This window comes from Lynx rufus, unplaced genomic scaffold, assembly GCF_022079265.1.
Source record: "Lynx rufus isolate CCGP_SWC_20201006 ecotype Redwood Valley unplaced genomic scaffold, mLynRuf1.p SCAF_29, whole genome shotgun sequence".
NCBI classification, from domain to species: Eukaryota; Metazoa; Chordata; class Mammalia; order Carnivora; family Felidae; genus Lynx; species Lynx rufus.
Window position 1 is genome coordinate 4209794 of NW_025814844.1, and position 20664 is coordinate 4230457.

The 20664-nt window shown below is 40.6% G+C and overlaps 1 protein-coding gene across 2 annotated transcripts in view; it reads right to left on the reverse strand.

The window, feature by feature from the left end:
• PIEZO2 (piezo type mechanosensitive ion channel component 2) overlaps nt 1-20664 on the reverse strand; it is a 470115-nt gene that overhangs the window by 239824 nt on the left and 209627 nt on the right. For both annotated transcript variants that reach the window (XM_047090354.1, XM_047090353.1), the window contains exon 4: nt 10662-10704. In XM_047090354.1, coding sequence (XP_046946310.1) covers nt 10662-10704 — 43 coding nt within the window. The remainder of the gene's footprint in view (nt 1-10661; nt 10705-20664) is intronic.

Here is a 20664-nt window from a genome sequence, read left to right on the forward strand (position 1 = left end):
AAGACCGTGTCTTTCCATCCCCTCCCCCCCCAGCCCTCAGCGTAGCAAGAATAATGTGTGTTCAACCAATGTTTGTCAGCATGAAGCATCATAAATGCTGGACGGAAGACTGTGAAAGTACCGAAGGTAGAGTCACATAAAAGTGAGTTCATATCTTGTCTTTGACACTCACTAGCTGTGTGGTCTTGAGCAAATTACTTAACCACTCTGATGTTGCTTTGCTCATTTACTAAATGCGGGTGGCATGCTCTGGTAGATTATATAACTTCTTCCAATGGGACACTCTCCTTTCCTGAAACAGTAGTATACACTCCTGACCATTCCCGTGTGACTTATAGTGCACCTCTGCAGGAGGAGTGTGCTGCTTTGCCTACAGACTGTCACTTGGCCACGGGACCTGCCTGAGCAACTAAAAGTAAGCGGAAGTGGCTCATCTCCCATTTGAGCAAACACTGGAAGAGCCACCGCTTGCCTTGGCCATAGCTATTTTCCCCAGCCACAAGAAGGGCATGTGCCAAATGAAGGCTTGGTTTCAGCCTGGATCCCAGAATGAAAAAGGCTTTTGGAGAAGAGCCACAGTTGGTCCACAGCCTCTGAAACCAACACCTAATATGAGCAAGAAATAAACCCCTGGTCTTGTAAGTCACTGGGATATGAGGTTGTTAGCTAGCTTAGCATAAGTCAGTAGAATCCAACTCCTGAATGTTGTAAGAATTCAATAAATCAGATACGCAAAGTGTTTCTCAGAGAGGCCACCATTCGATAGGTCTTTGAAAAATCTAACTCCCTTACCCTGTCACGTTCCTCTGAAAACCCAAATCTATCCCAGAGGTGGGCATAAAGCAGAGGTTTGAAAATGTTCAAATTGTCAAATAAATGAATAAATGCATATGTTGGGCTTAATTTTAAATACCAAAATACAGACACATCTTTTTCATCTAGTCATTTCCTGCGTATAAATGACTTTGGCAGGGTGCCTATGTGGCTCAGTTGGTTAAGCGTCCAGCTTCTTGATTTTGGCTCAGCTCATGATCTCATGGTTCGTGAGACCGAGCCCCGTGTAGGGCTCTGTGCAGACAGCGCAGAGCTCACTTGGGATTCTCTCTCCCCCTCTTTCTGCCGCTCCCCCACTCCTGCTTTTTCTCTCTCTCAAAATAAATAAAAAACATTAAGAAATTACTTTGACAAATATTTTATTTTATTTATTTATTTTTTTTTCAACATTTATTTTATTTTTGGGACAGAGAGAGACAGAGCATGAACGGGGGAGGGGCAGAGAGAGAGGGAGACACAGAATCGGAAACAGGCTCCAGGCTCTGAGCCATCAGCCCAGAGCCCGACGCGGGGCTCGAACTCACGGACCGCGAGATCGTGACCTGGCTGAAGTCGGACGCTTAACCGACTGCGCCACCCAGGCGCCCCTGACAAATATTTTATATCGTAATTTCAAAACAGCTTGCTAAAGCTTCCAGGAATATTTACATGGGGTCTAAAGGAATTCAAGAATTTAGTAGCTCATCTTTCAGAAAACCAAAACAGGGCAAATCATTTAATTGAGAAACATCTATTGTGCACCTACATCCATATGCAAAAATACCATTGGCTTAAATGCTGTGAGTGTGAAAACACATTGCTAAAGCCCAGCTATGATTTCCCTTGATTTACTCCATAGACCACAAGACTATAACAATGCTGTGATTTGAATTTAATGTGTTTTCCTTTCCGTAGGCTTCTCTGAAAGGCAATGTAAGGAAAAACTTGTCTTGATCTAAATGAATAGGTATTCAAAATCATCCATTTTATCCCACAGACATGACCTTAAACAATTAAGAAACATAAACAGTGACTCTAGGCATTGATATCTTTGTTTCTGTCAAAATTGATTTCCCTTAACCATCACATTTCTTGGATGCAAGTTTTCATATGGAAAAGCACATCATAAATCCATCATTGGAGTGCACCTTTCCATTATTTTCCACATTTTATAGAGCATTATCTGCAGAAACAGCATTAATTTCAATAGCACAGCTAGTGAGTTACACATAAAGCGGGAGGATTGAAAGGAATTTGAAGATTTGCCTTAAATTTCTCAAGGAATCAGTTAATTCTCCGAAGCCAAAAGAAACTAAAATTTATCAGGACAAGCAGATTCCACGGGGCTGGGCCAACAGAGAAATGCCATACTAATATTTATTTGCAAGGCCATTTATCGAACACTTATTAAATGCCTGTATTTGCCAATGTGTGGGCCAGCACTAGAGGCCATAAGATGGTGAGCAGAGGTCCTGCCCTCAGAAGGATAGGTCTAGTTTGACCTGATATGCACTGATAAGTACATATAAGATTATGAACATACCTGGTGGCTTTGTTCTAACAGAAGAGCAGGAGGGGTTGAGAGGACAGGAGAGGACCCTGAGGGTGGTGCTCAGTGGGGCGAGGGGAAGGTTCTGGGAGGAGGTGGGGGCTGGGCACAAACAACCGTGAGTGTCCTGAAAGGCACCAGAGGCAGGAATGGGGGAAAGCCAATGAAACGCGGTACAAAGAGTCTGCTAAGCCCTCCCCTGGTTCTGTTGCCAGAATCAGGTCCTCACTCCTATCTTCCTTTATCCAACCACTTCACAAAGTGAGTTAGGTGCCAGGTGTCTCGGTTAACAAGACAGACACAGCTCCTGCCTTGGTGGAGCTCTCAGTCCTATCAGAGGGAATCCTATGCTGGGAGGCAGCGGGTGCCAAACCCGGCGCATGAGACTGAGTAGTTTGAGAAGAGAGACTCGGGATGCTCCGTGTTAATACGAAGGTCAGCGAATTAAGTAATTGCTCACACTGACACAGAGAATAAAGCCACATCCTCCTCCCGATGCTCTCAGGGACGAGCTGGCTCCGGCTGCAGGCTCCTCCTACAGGCCACCACAGTGCAGGAAAAAGGAGACGCTGGGACCCTGCTCTCCTGCCTCCTAAGAAGCGCACTCTTGTACAGTCCCTTTCCACCCAACCCCTGAGCTCCTCGCCACAGAGGACTCAGTTCTGTACTCAACACGCAACACGCGTCTGCTGAGCTAGCACACTGCGAGAGTGTCCTGGGCACCAGGGTATCAAGGCAGTTCCATCCTTCACACACTCACAGACTTCAAGGTCCAAAGGGAGAGAAACACAGGAAGTAAGTTTCAATACAAAGTGTCCATGTATCACACCATATGAGGTAACTGATCAACTATGCCCACATTTCATCCAATAAGGTATGGCACTAATATGGCAGCGTAGAAGAATGCATGAGGTATGATGGAAGAGGTGGGGCCCTGGGAGGAAGCCATCAGGTAAGGTTTTGCAAAAACAATAATATTTAAAATTAGAATGGTGGGTAGATGGTCTTCACGGGCTAGATGCGAGGGAGGAGCCTGACAACAGACAGGCTGTGGAAGGCTGGTGAACCCCCCGAAGACAAAGCCATGTTCTTTGAATTATGTCTACATTGGCAAAAAAAAAAAAAAATCCTTGGAATATTTGCGTTTCATCACAGCAGGCTCTTTTAGGGTGATTTATATTTTAAAATAATCTTTGAAGGGGAAAGATACTTCATTCCACAATTCAAGTAGAGCATCAAATAAAGTCACATGCAATACTGTTACTAATAATCTAATTTGAGGTACCGTGCTGATTATACAGATTCATTAAGAATAGGCTCTCTGCTTTTTAAGTAAAAAAAAAAAAAAAGGGTGGAATATCAGTACAAGATTGTTATTTTAAAATAGGCAGCAATAAGACTTCCCAGAAAGTAGGAACTTTTATTTCTTTTGGCAAGTTACTCTGCAGGAACCTATTTACTTGCTAAAAAAGTTTTTTTTTTTGTTTTGTTTTTTTGTTTTTTTGTTTTTTTTTTGCTCAGATGAAAAGTGCAGCTTTGGAAAGAGAAAGCCATTTCAGACCTTGCTCAGAGCTTATTGTGACAGATATTACGAGTGCCTTCTACTTCTGTCACGGTGACACCTCTTCTTCCCCCTAAATTATTAGCAAGGTGATTCTCTTTGGGCCCCAAACTGTGAGTCACAGTGACAAATGCCACTTCCAGGTGGAAACATTTAAGGGCCAGGATGCATTGCTGCAAGCTCTCCTTCCAGGCTTAAGCAAACTCAGAAGCGTCCTGTTGAGGCATAAGTGCCACAAGGTTGAAGCCGGAGAATGGCAGGCCATGTACAAGGCAAGATGCCCTCTAGATCAATCTGGCCTCCTCATTAGACTTTGCCTGAGTGAGAAAGAAACATTTGTTGGAGTAAGCCCCTGAAAATGTGGGCCATTCCCTAGCTGATACATTTGCTTAGAACATGTTGGAGTATCAGTGAATTTCCAAAGCCCCACCCATATGCATCACTTGAACAGAGATTAATGAAGGACTGTGATTTGGAAACATTTACAATCATTAATTTAGACGATCTGCACAAGAAGCTGAGCTTCAGATTGAAGTCAAACTGTTAGGCACAGATTTTTTTTTTTTTTTATAATAACAACAAAAACCCCATGTCTGCTTTTGTTATGTAAATATCAATATTGTAGCAGGGCTGAGAAGGCGGTAACGAAGGTCAGATCCAAGACATATGAACCTATACCTTTTGTACATTACAACACACTCCTATGCTGAAATCCTAAAATAAACTCTTGATATCCTCCACAGAGGGGCAATGTGGTTGTCTGCAAGGTGAAAAAACACATTGTCACGAATTCAGCCACATAAACTGTGACGATGTGTATTTACTCTGAGATAATGTATATAATCACACAGATTCCAGAAAGGAAATGGCTAAACACCATCTCACAGGCAAGTGTTCCTGCAAGGACAGCAGGCAGGGCAGATCCCTTAGGTCTTGCTTTCGGTTACAAAATGTACAACAAAGGGAGTCTTTGCTTTCTTATTCTTGGAGAAAACTTTGAAGCTTTAGCTGACTTAGTCACTTCTTTTCTTTAGATGTGGCCACTTTAAAATAATCTGCTAGCAAACAGATTGATGGACAAACTTCAAAGGACACAGCGATGAAAAGATCAATATCTCTACACAATTTCTCTAAAGAACCAGATCGCTTCATTTAAGATATAATTGGAATTACCTTTAAGAGAAAGAAGAGGTTAAACTCCAGAAGAAAAAAGCACAGCCACATTTAACAGCACTGCTCGACAGTCTTTGCGACTGTAAATGCGCAATAACCTCCAAAATCAATATTTGTTCTATATTTTAAAATGCTTCATGCGGGGTGCCTGGGTGGCTCAGTCAGTAAAGCGTCCAACTTCGGCTCAGGTCATGATCTCAGGGTTCACGAGTTCGAGCCCCGCGTCGGGCTCTGTGCTGACTGCTCAGAGCCTGGAGCCTGCTTCCGATTCTGTGTCTCCCTCTCTCTCTGCCCCTCCCCCGTTCATGCTCTGTCTCTCTCTGTCCCAAAAATAAATAAATGTTGAAAAAAAAAATTTTTTTTAAAAATTAAAAAAAAAAAAAAAAGATCAGGATGATCACCCAGCTGAGATTACGTTAAACAATAAAGGATCGCACTTGATATATTCCTTAACAATATTTTTATCTGCACATTTGTTTGGAAGTATAACAATTTTAGGGAGGCATTGCAGCATGAACTTGATACTGCCTAGTTTTATTCAGATAAGAATATCCAGTAAGATGGTGACTGGAGATTATATCCCCAGAGCTATAAGGACATGGAAAATAAAACAACACAACACAAAAGAGACCTATAATGAAGAATTTAGGGTGTTTTGGTGTAAAAATCTTCATCCTTGGAACCAGGCAAACCTGGAAATGAATATAGGGGAGTACTAATGCAAGTCAATGGCCATGACTATATGGGTAGATTACTGGATTTCTTTGAGTTTCTTTACCTTTGAGATGGCAACCACAGTCTACGGTGGGGGGGTGGGTGTCAATAAATAATGGCCAGTTGCCTGTTTTTGTAAATAAAGTATTATTGGAATATAGCCATAATCACTGTCTGCGGCTGCTTTCTGCCAGAAGGCAAAATTGAGAGGTAACAGAAACTATATGGCCTGTAAAATCTGCAATATTTACTATGTGTCCTTTATAGTAACCATTTGCCAATCTCTGGTCTGTGTGGTTGCTATATGGACTAGAAATTATTTAACATAGTGCTTGGTACACAGTAGCTGTTTCTTTAGATCATTATTCAAGTAAGGAGGGAAAGGTTAAGGTCATACAAATGTGTATGACAGAAACACACAGAAAATGTCTCAACTGCCAAATCCTGTTGATCAGTGAATCCTTAATCATCTGAGAAGAAGCTCTTGCCCAAAGTGCTCTTGCTTCATGTAGTTGACAGCAAAGATCTTAACCTGTTCTTTACTCTAATGGGAAAATGATGCAGGATAAATGCAAATTAAATGGGCACTGAGATACTATTTCTCACCTATCAGACTGGCAAAAATCTCAAGTTTGACGGCATGTTCTGTTGATGAGGCACTGGGGAAATAATCACTCTCCTGCATTGCTAGTGGGAGTGCAAACTGTCAAAAGTCAAGAGAGTGAAACTTGGCAAAATTAGCAAAATTCCGTATAAATTTACCCTTTGATTGTCCTTGGGAATCTAATCCCTAAGATAATCTGGCAAAAGCACAAGTGTGCACAGGGTTATTCATTACAGAGTTCTTTTGGAAGAGCAAAAGACTGGAAATTAGCCTGAAGGTCCACCCACAGAGTACTGGCAAAGAAGGAGTTGAAGCAAGTTGCTTGTGATCCATTTTCCCCTGAATACCAAGGAGATACTGGGGTTGAGGGAAGAAGGTAAGTGACCTGGTTTAGGTTCTGTGTAAACATATTAACTAGATCACCGGGCAAACAGATTAATTAATTAGTTTTTCTTTCGCTAGGAAGAGAGTCCTCATCAATGGAATGTGTCAAGCAGGAAAGCCTTGGTTCAAGATGTTACAATAAACAAATCTTCAATCTATAGATGGATGAGTTATGACTCTTTGGAGAAGGTCACATTTCTTAGGCATAAAACTAGACATGTTGCAAAATCAAATGCTTCCTCCTACGTGAGGGACTTGCAAATCTCATTAGAAACCTCAACTATCACTCTGGGTCAAAGGGGATAGAGCCGGTATGAAAAAGGACCTGAGGAGTCACATGGGCTATCCTGGATTTCTCCTTACATTACCAGTGTCCTTTGGTCATTTGAATCCCTGAAATGATTAGTAAAGCTTGATACTGGATAAGATCCCAGTCTCATCCTTTGTGCTGGCTCATCCACACAAAGTAGTGCCACCGGCAGGTTCATGGAGTGATGAATACCTATCGACACTGATGGGGAATGATCTCCACAATATACTCTCAAAGTGTAGAATAATGGGTATAATATGCCACTCTTCATGCAAGATAGGGCAAGGATACAGATACACACGAGGACTGGTTTGCACGTGTGAAAATAAACACCAAAAGGTTAAACCAAAAGCTAATAAACATGGTAATTGTAGAAGGAGGAAGGCGTGGGGCACAGGGGAAGAAGATGCATGTGACATTTCTCTGAAAACACGTTATACATATAAAAACAATATAATTGGTACATGGAGATATATACATGCGATATATTCAAAAATGAAATGTTAAAAATCCATTGACATTAAAAAGGTTCTGAAACAAATGAGCCAAGTTATATATAAAAAGTTAGACTACAATCACATAGGAAAAAAACCTTAAGCAACTTTACTTTTACTTTTCATTCTTTGATTGTACATCCTTAATGTAATACGGAGTTAAGACAATGAAAATTTAATTAATTAATTAATTAATTTAATGTATTTATTTTACATTTTTGTTTTTTTGGAGAGAGGGAGAGAGCGTGAGCACGAGCAGGGTGGGGGGAAGACAGAGAGGGAGAGGGAGAGAGAGAGAGAGAATCTTAATCAGACTCCATGCCCAACACAGAGTCCAAGCCAGAGCTGGATCTCACAATCCTGAGATCATGACCTGAGCCAAAATCGAGAGTTGGACATTTAATCGACTAAACCGCCCAGGCACCCCAAGACAATGCAAGTTTTAATTTTTTTTTCAACGTTTATTTATTTTTGGGACAGAGAGAGACAGAGCATGAACAGGGGAGGGGCAGAGAGAGAGGGAGACACAGAATCGGAAACAGGCTCCAGGCTCCGAGCCGTCAGCCCAGAGCCTGACGCGGGGCTTGAACTCACGGACCGCGAGATCATGACCTGGCTGAAGTCGGACGCTTAACCGACTGCGCCATCCAGGCGCCCCGACAATGCAAGTTTTAAAGACTTCATTTAACATTCTTAGTATGAATTGTAATATTAGTGTATTATTTTTAAATTATTTTATATAATATTTTATATATACTATATATTATATATATATATACATTAAAATGAAATAAGTTTTGTTAAGAACCAAACAAAACTTTATTTTTCAGTGAAAAATAAAATAAATACAAATATAGTACCAGAGAAGTTAAAAATTCTGTAGGGCTACATTTGATCTGGAAATAATGTATGAATTTAGGGTATTTTTTTAATTAAAAAAAAGTATTTTCTACCTCTAACATGTATTGAAGAAACAGCCCGGAAACAATGATGGTCTAGAAATGATGGGCATCCCAAGTATTTAGATTGTGATTTCAAAATACCACTCTCCACAAAGAAAGTAGGGCTCCTTGGAAGAATGCGTGACTCCGGGTCTGGAATACCGGATGGGCTTGTACATAGAACTGTACTAGAAACACGGAAACTATAAAAGACTGATGGTCCTGTGTCAAAAGGACAAAAAGCCAAGGTGAAGTTGTTCCCAGTGAGTGAAAGGGAACATGCTGAATTGACATGAAATAGAATGAATAGAGACACAATCCCACAAACAGACAAATCCAGAACGTGAGACCTTCTTCAAGACAACTGACCTAGTTTCTTGATAAGTCAATGACATGAAGAAAACAAAATGAAGTTGGTAGGGAATTGTTGTCTGTGATGTAACAACAAACAGGAATGTGTGTGCTTCAATAGCACCCTGATTCAAACCAGTATCTTTAAGATGGCATTTTTGAGATCATCAGGAAATGGAAGCATTGATACCAAGGGCTTGTTTTTTTTTTTTTTTTTTAAGTTTATTTATTTTTGAAAGAGAGAGAGAGAGTATGAGCTGGGGAGGAGCAGAGAGAGAGGAGACAGAGAATCCCAAGCAGGCTCTGTGCTGTCAGTGCAGAGCCCAATTCGGGGCTAGAACTCATGAACCCCAAGATCATGACCCGAGCCGGAAGTCAATTAACCAACTGAGTCACCCAGGCTTCCCACCATGGACTTATTGTTATTTGCACTTGGTATGATGGTATTATGATTCTGGAAGAAAACACCCATTTTTTTTTTTTTTCAGAGATGTATCCTCAACTTATGTAGGGAAAAAGTGACACGATGTCCGAGGTTTTCCCTAAAATAGACAAGAAAAAGAAAACAGACGAAAGAAGTATCCAGCTTCCCACTGAAGCTGGATAATGACTTTCAATTTATTATTTTCACCCCTTTGCTTATGTTTGGTGTTTGTCATTAACATGAAAGAAGAATCAAGAGAAAGAAAGATACTTTGGGAAAAGACTTCACACAAAATGAAAGAATGATAGGATTTTCTATTCTCTGTTTTAAGTTGGCCCACGATATCTGCCTCTCAAGCCAACCTCGTGCAATAACCTTCAGAATAAACTACAAGGATTTACGGGGAGACCAACAGCGATGGTGCTGATTTTTGGTGGAAGTTTAAGTGGAGAGAGAAATAAATCTCTGAATCAAATAACAAATGATACAGGAAATGCCACCATAGTTAGCCTGGCGAGCCTGACAATTCTTATTGTCTCTTGCTAACGGAGAAATGCATTTTAAAGTATTTTATTATTTCTCTAAGCATTCTGTCAGCTTGATTAATACACCTAAAAACACATTTCCAATGTGATAAAAAGAACTAGTCAAAATCTGCTTTTAGAGTAAAAAATAAAATAAAGTCACTTTCCTCTATTCCAATAAGTTTGTACCGACCTGGGAAGCTCCATAGTAGACACCAAATGAGAGACGTCTGTCACACAAGCTGCCACTGAGTTCCAAGGCAGGTTGGTTAGCAACCTTATTAACTCTACCTCTACTTTGATGGTATAATAAGTCCATTTTGTTTTCTTTTGGGGAGATGCTGGTGAAGGAGTGCTTTTAGCTAGGAGAGACATGATCTCAGCTTCTAACTTGCAGCGACTAAGATCTAACAATTGTGATGATTGGAAAGGTGTCAATATCAATGTACATTTCTTTGTGCTAAAACTGTACAACTAATGGGACACAAGCGGTGATAAAGCTAGAAAAGAGCAAACGACTTCCCATAATTCTCCAATTAGACAACTCACGTTTGATGCTGTTTCCTGATTTAAGAGGCATTTTCATATAAATTCCTCCATCTGATCTCCATGTTCACCCTGCAGGCTGGCAGGGATTTTATCATTCAAAGGGCTACTTTACAAGGAAACAGAGGCTCTGGGGGCAAAATGATGACTTCCTCATGGGCATAGAGTCCCTACAGCAGTGGTGACGAGACCACTGATCTATCATCAGTAAATTACTTAGAGTGAAATAGGACAGGAGAACCGAAAAGTGAAGCCATGCTAAATGGTGCTTACCTTTCAAAGCCAATCTGCCGAAATGTCTTTTCCCATGTTGAGCCTGTAAACGAGACAAAAGAACATAATTAACTGATGTACCTCAAGCATTCAGTTAGTTTTGTCCTCTTTTTGCACACCCTGGTAGATACTTGGCTTTACAGTTACATGGGATGAGTTTTCCCTCAAACTCATCGTTCCCACCACCAGTCCCCAAATGGCCCTTTTAGAGAACATTCCACACAACGAACAAGTGACAAAGCTCTACCTCCCTTTCCTCTGGTTATACTGTAGGCCACAAAATCACACTCTAAGAGTCCGAATGCATCAGAATAACAGGAGTAAAACTCTCTTGTCTAAATTAACGCAACAGCATCTTGTAAGTTGTAGCCGCTAAAATTCAACTTTTTTTTTTTCAACGTTTATTTATTTTTGGGACAGAGAGAGACAGAGCATGAACGGGGGAGGGGCAGAGAGAGAGGGTGACACAGAATCGGAAACAGGCTCCAGGCTCCGAGCCATCAGCCCAGAGCCTGACGCGGGGCTCGAACTCACGGACCGTGAGATCGTGACCTGGCTGAAGTCGGACGCTTAACCGACTGCGCCATCCAGGCGCCCCTAAAATTCAACTTTTAATTTCATGTGGCACATGGAAAGCAAGATGGTGCCCTCAAGGTCTAACTCATTAAACACCAGGCCTTTATCTCACCAGTGTTGAAGCACAAGGATGAACAGTTCTTTCTTTTTTAAATTTTTTTTTTTTTCAACGTTTTTTATTTATTTTTGGGACAGAGAGAGACAGAGCATGAACGGGGGAGGGGCAGAGAGAGAGGGAGACACAGAATCGGAAACAGGCTCCAGGCTCCGAGCCATCAGCCCAGAGCCTGACGCGGGGCTCGAACTCACGGACCGCGAGATCGTGACCTGGCTGAAGTCGGACGCTTAACCGACTGCGCCACCCAGGCGCCCCAAACAGTTCTTTCTTTTTAAAGCTACACATTTAAATCAGAAGTCTCTTGCATGCAAAACATACTGTTTCCAGTGACATGATTTAAAGAGTAGTATATCCAAATCCATAAAAGAACAGCTGGGCTTTAAAAAAAGATTTTCTATAATATTTTTCATGTAATAATTCTTCCCTACCTTATAGGCATAATAATTTCCCGAGAACCTGATAGACAGAAGAGTGCTAAATTTTTGTTTTTTATCAAAGACCACTTTAATAAAAACTGCATTAATAGAAGTTAAGGGTTTGTATTAACTCATGGTTTGACGATTTACATGAGTCAGTGGCAAATACATTTTGAGTTCAGCACTCACTCACTTAGCCCTAAATTCGTGAGTTATGCTTTGCATTAGCTTGTTAATCACAGCAGATAATCACTGCCCTTCTGTACAACTGATTTCTGCAAACAGGAAACGGGAGATTCAGCACTGGGTCTCCAGAGGCAGATAAAGTCTACCCTGTTTGTTTTCCCCCAAGTCACAGTGAACTACGATGGTGCTGTATCTCTTTCTAGAGAATTCGGCTTCAGATGCTTTACTGTCTGGTGGCAACTCAGCGTCTCCTAGGGTTAGGCTTCCTGAAAAGGCAGGGGATTATACAGTGGTTTCCCTGGGCCCTCTCTGAAGACTGAGTCCCAAGAGAGCATGAATATGATGTTTGCCTTCGGTTCACATACTTGGTTATGACGAAGCATTTTAAACAAGTATTCTACATAATAAAGGACTACATTTTTGTTATGAATTTTGAGCACACATGCACACATGCACACACACACACACACACACACGCACACACACACACACAGATTTAAAGCAGATTCAGGCTTATCTCTTTGGATGAAGTCACTCTTATCCAATTGAATTCCAGTATGCTTTGCGGAGTAAAAGTAGGAGTCGTGGAATTTTAGTTAACCAGCCCAGGAATGTCCATGGCTCCTCATCCAGGGGAGTGGGCCCATATGAATGTCATCTGTCCTGTGAGTCACAGGCAATTCAAAATCCCTATCTCAGGAATTCTTGGAAGACAATTACCCTGCCCCTGAGATACTAGCAATTAAGACCCTGGCAAAACATAACAGAACCTGAGTCAGAAACCACACTGTATTCAAAGACAGCTGGCAACAGCCTGGCCCAAACAGAGAAGTGGGAGAGATTAAGAGTCTCCTGCCAAGTGAGAACCAGACAGTCTGAGCTCAGACCGAGTGGCAAGGGTCTAGGGGAGGCTGAAGGGGTTCATGAGAGGGTCCGGACGCTATTCTCGTTGACTTGCTTCCGGTGAGAAACAAAGCACCTTTACATTTTTTTCTACATTTTCATTTTTTTTTGCCCAGATCTGCTGCGTGCATCCCTAAACTCATTTTTTAAATACATTTCTAAGAAAACTCCCCTTTTTAATAGATCTATTATCTATTATCAGGCTCTATTATCTATTATCAGGCTCTTAAAACATGAAACTTTAGTTAAGAAATAGCTTCCAGGGGCGCCTGGGTGGCTCAGTCAGTTAAGTGTCCATCTTTGGCTCAGGTCAGGATCTCGCAGTCCGTGAGTTCAAGCCCCGTGTCGGGCTCTGTGTTGACAGCTCAGAGCCTGGAGCCTGCTTTGGATTCTGTGTCTCCCTCTCTCTCTGCCCCTCCCCACCCCAAAAAAATAAACTAAAAAAAAAAAAAAAAAGAAATAGGTTCCCTCTTCACATTTCTTAGTAGACTCACTCAAATAAGCAGAACAAGATAAAAGTTTTTGGTGCAAGACTCCCAGCACTCCTTGGAATAAATTTTCTTCAGCCACTCAACCAAGCACAACAGAGATGGTACAAAAACGACTTCCTTCTAGTGGCCAGATACTAACTTAATTGATACTTTGAGCATCTTACCTACAACTGGCATTCATCATTGTTTGCTGTGGATACTCTACTAATCATCTTACTGTGTTAGTTATACGACTGAATATATTAAAATATGGTTTCTGCCCTCCAACACCCCACATACCCTGGAGGTTTGGGTTTTTATGTCTTTTGTGAGCACTTAGTCATGATGAAATGAGAAACACACAATAAATGAAACAGACATATCCAGATCCCTCTGGCACCAAGAATATTTTTGGCAGCTCATTATTCAGTTGTTGGGGAATTCTTTTAAAGCCATTAACCATGTTTTACATGGTAAGGTAATATTATTCTCCTTTGCTGGAGCGGTCCAACAGGGAGAGAGAAAAGTAGGGAAAACAAAAGTAGCTGGCAGACTTCCTTGATTCAACACTTTTCAAATGAGATTTATAATATGGAGAAGTCTAAAACATGTTCCATTCTTCAAGGGAAAGCAAAGGACAGCAACAACAAAAAGAAAAATATATGGCATAGAATATCAGACACAAAGCCTAGGGGCGTTTTTCCTTTCTGATTGTAGATGGAGTCAGAAATAATGAATTAGGGTTCTTTAGTTCTAAAAATCGCCCTTGATAGCACCAACATCCAACAGCAGAACTGAAGTGTGGAATGGCATATGACAGTGTCCAGAAGCTGCAAACAAACCAAGACTCAAGGCCATTCGGTCTGTACAGCAAGTTCCCGAATCGATGCTGTGTGTGCCCAAGGTTAACAAAATGCCCTGTAGCATCCTGCAGCACGGACTCTTCAAGGGGGGCACCACCATGCAGAGAAGTGCAGGACATTTCCTCCTTGAAGAAATGAATCAACCATCGCTACTTTACAGAACAAACAAAACACTATCCATTCTCTCTCTCCCTCTCACCCCCATTTTCCAATTGGCATCTGAAGATCCAAGTTCCTGTTCTTTCCGTAAGAGAAAGAAGTTATGGAAACTTCTTTTCTTGGGAACCATCTTCCCCAAGCCAAATGGGTGCGTTCTGCTGGGGCTCCCTGGCCCAGGAGGCAGGGAAATCTAGATTTGGGGCCACAGAGTCAACGTTCTGAACCTCCTTACTAATTGCTTTGTCATCCTGTCTTCTTGCCTTTCCATACTTCTTCACCTTCCTTTCCTTACTCTCCTTGCTATCACTTGTCTCTCACCCTGATCTGGCCTCAATATGGAATTCATAACAATTTTTTTAATTTTACAAAGTTTTCTGTGTCTGGTTATTAATTTCAGAAGCATGTGGGAGCCTCCAGTAGAAGATATATCATCAAACACCTTCCCATATGATCTTTCATCTAGGACCTGTGAGTTTCCAAAACTATGTTAATTCTGTTTAGCACTCAGCATGACCCCTAGGAGTACGATTTATACAAATATACATAGACAGAAGGCCACACGCCAAAATGTAACCTGAAGATGATGGGACGGGGTCGATTAATTTTGACTTCTTCAAATTTGTTTATTAGTAGTAGTGTAAAATCGCAGGGCTGGGCCTGTTGTTTGAAACCAGCCATTCAAGTTCCAGGGTGTCCAACAGGTCCCTTTCAGTTCGTAATTTTCTGTTTTTCATAGACGTCAATTTACGTCCTGTCATAAATTGGTCACTCGCTTTATTATGTTTCCTCGGCGATTACTTTTATCAGTCATTCTTTCAATCTGTTGCTCAATTTCTAATACAAAAAGAAAGTAACATGATTTTTCCTACAGGCTTCATAATGCACTGGTAGACCTGGTGGCCATATGGGGCAGAGATTTTCTTCCAACTGAACAGTTTTAGCCCAAGTATGTCTCAGATGTTGAGAGCCACTTGAACTTGGACCTACACCTCTGCTTTTTTTTTTTTTCCAAAATAATTAGCAGAAAAGGACTAATAATTCATAGAAGTGGTAGATGTTTGCCAGCACATTCCTATAAAAATGGAAGTACTTTTTATATATCGCAGGGGCCGCCAGGCAGCTGAACGTGTGGCCTGGCACAGAATTCGGTGATCAAACACAAATACCAGGAAATTAGACCGCTTACAAGTTTTCTGGTGGAAGCTTCATTTACATTATTTTTAACTCCTGAGAGATGTTCACATCTATGCCACAAGTCAAGATTGTACCATGCATCTAACGTTGAACATAATGTGAAATTCTAGGAGAAAAATAGATTCTTCTCAGTTGGCCAGCAGTGACAGTTCACTTTGCAAATATGAAGATGCTCTTGGGTTGAACTGTAGCTAAAACTCTCTTAAACCACAGAAATGGCTGTTATAATGAATGATATGAACCCAAGTAATGCAATTTTTCCAGCCACTGAGCATGCCTGTAGCACTCTGGGTTACATGGTAAGAGATCTGTCAAATTTTCGGCATCCTAACTCCCAGATGAGATTTGCTATTAATTGGTTAAAAGTCACTGTAAAAGATCAAGAAAAAAAATTCTTCACCATCTCTTATTTAATAATTTTCATATTCAATGACATGTATTTTCTAAAATATCATTTTCCCCTCCACCTAATACTCTTGTAATGCCCATCATGTCCTGCTCTGTCATGTAAATAGATGACACACCACTTTATGTACACAGTTAGTGTCATTTAGTTGCATACTTTGGTTTTCATTACACGTACCCTTTGTCAGTTCTTTTCGTAATAAGTCTTTTTTTTTAATTTAAAAGAAATTTATTTTTAAGAGAGGGGGAGAGACAGAATGAGAGCAGGGGAGGGGCAGAGAGAGAGGGAGACAGAATCTGAAGCAGGCTCCAGGCTCTGAGCAGTCAGCAGAGAGCCCGATGCGGGGCTCGAACCCACAAGCCGCAAGATCATGACCTGAGCCAAAGTCGGACACTCAACTGACTGAGCCACCCAGGCACCCCCATAATAGGTCTTAATTTTCCATCATCTAGAGATGATCACTCATGAATGGTAAGGGTCAGAATTCATAATTCTCATGAACAATATGGTGGCATATATAGAACACATCATCAACAGTATGTTTTTCAAAATAAGCGACTTTATTTTTTCCCTTATTTGTAAAATAATATATAGTTGACCCTTGAACAATGTGCGGGTTAGGGGTGCTGACCCACGTGCATTTGAAAATCCACATATAACTTTTGACTTCCCAGTAACCTAGCTACTAATAACCTATTACTGACCAGAAGCCTTACTGATGACATTAACACCTATTTTGTATGTTACCTGTGTTCTATGTTGTGTTCTTACAATAAAGTAAGCTAGAGAAAAGAAAATGTTATTAAGAAAATCACAAGGAAGAGAAAATACATTTACAGTATTGTACTGCATTTACCAAAAAACATCCATGTATATGTGGACCCACACAGTTCAAACCTGTGTTGTCATTAAAGGGTCAACCAACCACAGATCATCACAAAACATGAAAATACTTATAATCTTTTATTTTTGCATTAACACCCACCCCCATGCTAAGACTCTCACATTCATACCCGCACATATAAACTAAAGGTCATCCTATTTTGAAACCTGCTTTAATCACTTAGTAATATGTAATATAGCTTTTCCGTGTCAATAAATGTAGGCATGTAATCATTTTATTGCCCATATAGTATTCTATAATTTTTCAAAAAAAGTAAGTCCTTATTAATATGTAAACTATATCTATATTTTTGCTAATACCATAAGCATGTGTTAAATACCTTTTTACATATATCTTAAACATTTGTTCAATTAATACTTAAGATAAATTCCTAAAAGTAAGAGTTAATGTAACATGATCTATGCATATACATTAACATGTATTAATATACATTGTGTATATATATATATATAGTGCATATTAAAGTATATACATATATATACATGTGTATATTTGATAATATTAATCAAAAATTTACCCCCAAATTTTATTCAGATACATGTAACTGACTGAATTCCTTTTACCTTCTATAAAACATTTTAACTTACCTTTTTGTAATTAGTAATGAAATTCAATAAATTTTCCTAGATTTTTAAGATTTTAATATTTTCTATTATGAATCGCTTATTCACGCTCATTGTCCATTTGCCTATTAGATGTTTGTCTTTTATCCAATTGATTTATAACAACACTTTATATATTAGGGTTCATAATCCCAAATATAGTATGTCTGCAGGAAATAATTTGCTTTTTAGACTAAAATGTTGAATACCTAATCATTTTACTTTCCTGAATAGAATTGATGACTGTTTGCATTATTAATTAATTTCTACCATTTTAGCTTTTTCAGTCTCTCAATTTGAAAGTTTGCTGCCTCAGTAAGTAGGAACAAATATTACATTTGTGTTTTTGTATCCAAATATCTCATGTCCAGGAGGTTTTGAAGGAGCACCACACATGTTTCATGCTGTCATCTGAGCTGACTGGTCAGTATGTGACAAAATCCATTACCCGTATTCATTCTTTGTGGAGACTAAGACTAGCCTATTCAGACATAGTCAACAAGTCTATTCACAAATATGCCACTCTCCTCTATGAATGGAGGCTGTTACAACACGTGAAAGATTTTCTTTTGAGAAACTATCTTCAAAGTACTCCAAAATGAAATGTACCTCCTAAATAATGAATCCCCTCATCAAATAATGGATTTTTAAAATGAACTGTTGAGCACAAAAATTGGCTCTAGGGTGCCTGGCTGGCTCAGTCAGGGGAGCATGGGATTCTTGATCTCGGGGTTGTGGATTTGAGCCCCACGTTGGGTGTAGAGATTACTTAAAAAAATAAAATCTTTTTTTTAAAAAAAAGATTGGATCTGATTGGCAGCCTGTGATGTCTCTTCTACCAACTTCCAGGGAACTCACATGCACACACACACACACACACACACACTCTAAGAGTAAATCTATTTTCAAGGATCTAAGAGGAACTTTCACAAGTAGGTCAACTGAACTGTGAAACTCAGCATGTAGTGTTCTGTGCATCTGTTTCCCATGGAAACCAAACAAACCAGTCGGCCCTTCAGAAGGTAAAAACATGTTCCATTCTCTTCCCACCATACTCCTCCTGGTTCAGAAACACAGATCCATACAGAACAGGAAGTGGTAGTGTGCCTTCCCTGCACAGAATGCCTCTGAGGAGGCCAGATTGCTGGCCCTGTCATTGTCACCATCACCCTGCCCTTCCCTGCCCTTCCTGCCTTCTAGATCTTTCCACATCCACTCCAACCCTCAGAAACAATGGACACCAGGAGTGTTTGTGTGTGTATGCATGTGTGTGCACGTTCACATGTGTGGAAAGTGATTGACAGGAGGGAAGGGACCCAACCCTCTTGGCCCAGTGTCTTTTCGGGCACATAGTCCTTATCAGGGAAAAGTTATAGGAACACTTAGGATCTGAAAATACTTGGTAATTACCCATCCTGAGAACTACAAATAGCCTAAACATGCAATGATTATAAAATGTTTAAATACATTATTTTACAAGGTAGGATACTATATGACTTTAAAACTTAAATTAAAAAAATGTTTTTTTACATTTTATTTATTTTTGGTAGACAGAGAGAGACAGAGCACACTTGGGGGAGGGGCAGAGAGAGACGGAGACACAGAATCTGAAGCAGGCTCCAAGGCTCCACGCTGTCAGCACAGAGCCCGATGCGGGGCTTGAACTCACAAACCGCGAGATCATGAACTGAGCCAAAGTCGGACGCTTAACTGACTGAGCCACCCAGGCGCCCCTAAAACTTAAATTTTAATAGAAATTGATGAGATAATGAGACTCAGAATCTTTATATAACCTAACTGAAATCGTAGCTGATGTGATGTCCCATTCATTCAAATCCAGGTTTCCACGATGCCAAATTATTTTTGCTGCTTCTTCAGCAAGAGTGTTTAGAGACATAAGATCATCAGGGATGGCGATTGGGGGAAATTAGTTAATTTTTAAAGAGCAGTTTCAGAAAGATGATCCAGTTAAGAAAAAAAAAAAAACGTTAAATGAATGTGAAAAGAGGGGGAAGAGGGAATCAAATGTAGTAGAGGGACCAATTTTGATAAGAGGGCATTCACATATTTTTAGCTATTGGAGAAGACAGGTAACATGTGTAGCAAAGTCTCAGTAGAATTACAGAAAAGATCGTGCAGAAAAGGAGTGATTGAGAACTATATGGATGGTCAGGAAGTGGAGGTGGTGAGGGCAGACTTCTTTTAAAAGCCAGGCCTTTTTTTGGGAATGCAGACTGGTACAGCCACTCTGGAAAACAGTATGGAGGTTCCTCCAAAAACTAAAAATAGAACTACCCTACGACCCAGCAATTGCACTACTAGGCATTTATCCACGGGATACAGGTGTGCTGTTTCAAAGGGACACACGCACCCCCATGTTTATAGCAGCACTAGCAACAGTAGCCAAAGTACAGAAAGAGCCCAAATGTCCATCGATGGACGAATGGATAAGAAGATGTGATATATGTATACAGTGGAGTATTACTCAGCAATCAGAAAGAATGAAATCTTGCCATTTGCAACTACGTGGATGGAACTAGAGGGTATTATGCTAAGTGAAACTAGTCAGAGAAAGACAAATATATGACTTCACTCAAATGAGGACTTTAAGAGACAAAACAGATGAACATAAGGAAGGGAAACAAAAATAATATAAAAACAGGGAGGGGGACAAAACATAAGAGACTCACAAATATGGAGAACAAACAGAGGGTTGCTGGAGGGGTTGTGGGAGGCGGGGATGGGCTAAATGGGTAAGGGGCACTAAGGAATCTACTCCTGAAATCATTGCTGCACTCAATGCTAATGTGGATGTAAATTTTAAAAAATAAAAAATTAAATTAAAAAAACAAATAAAAGTCAGGCCTTTTTGAGGTGGGGAGGGGTGAGAAGGGGGTGGGAGGAGCCAGGTCATGGACAACGTGGCTCCTTCAGGTTAAGCTGTATGGAGGTCCTAATAAACTAAAGCGAGGATGAAGACACAGACAGGAAGGACACTGCCAGATTCCAAGGTAGCCAGGAGAGAAGGCTCTGAGCAGGCAGAGGACTCTGAGACCACAGGAGACAGACGAGGGAGAATCCGTGGACTGTGTCTGCAGTAGAGGCCACGCAGGATGGCGGGCAGTTCAGACAGCACTCTTTAAAGAAGGAAGGGAGCAGGAAATGTAAGCGATGGACGCACAAAAAAGCATCCTGGTTGACTGCCT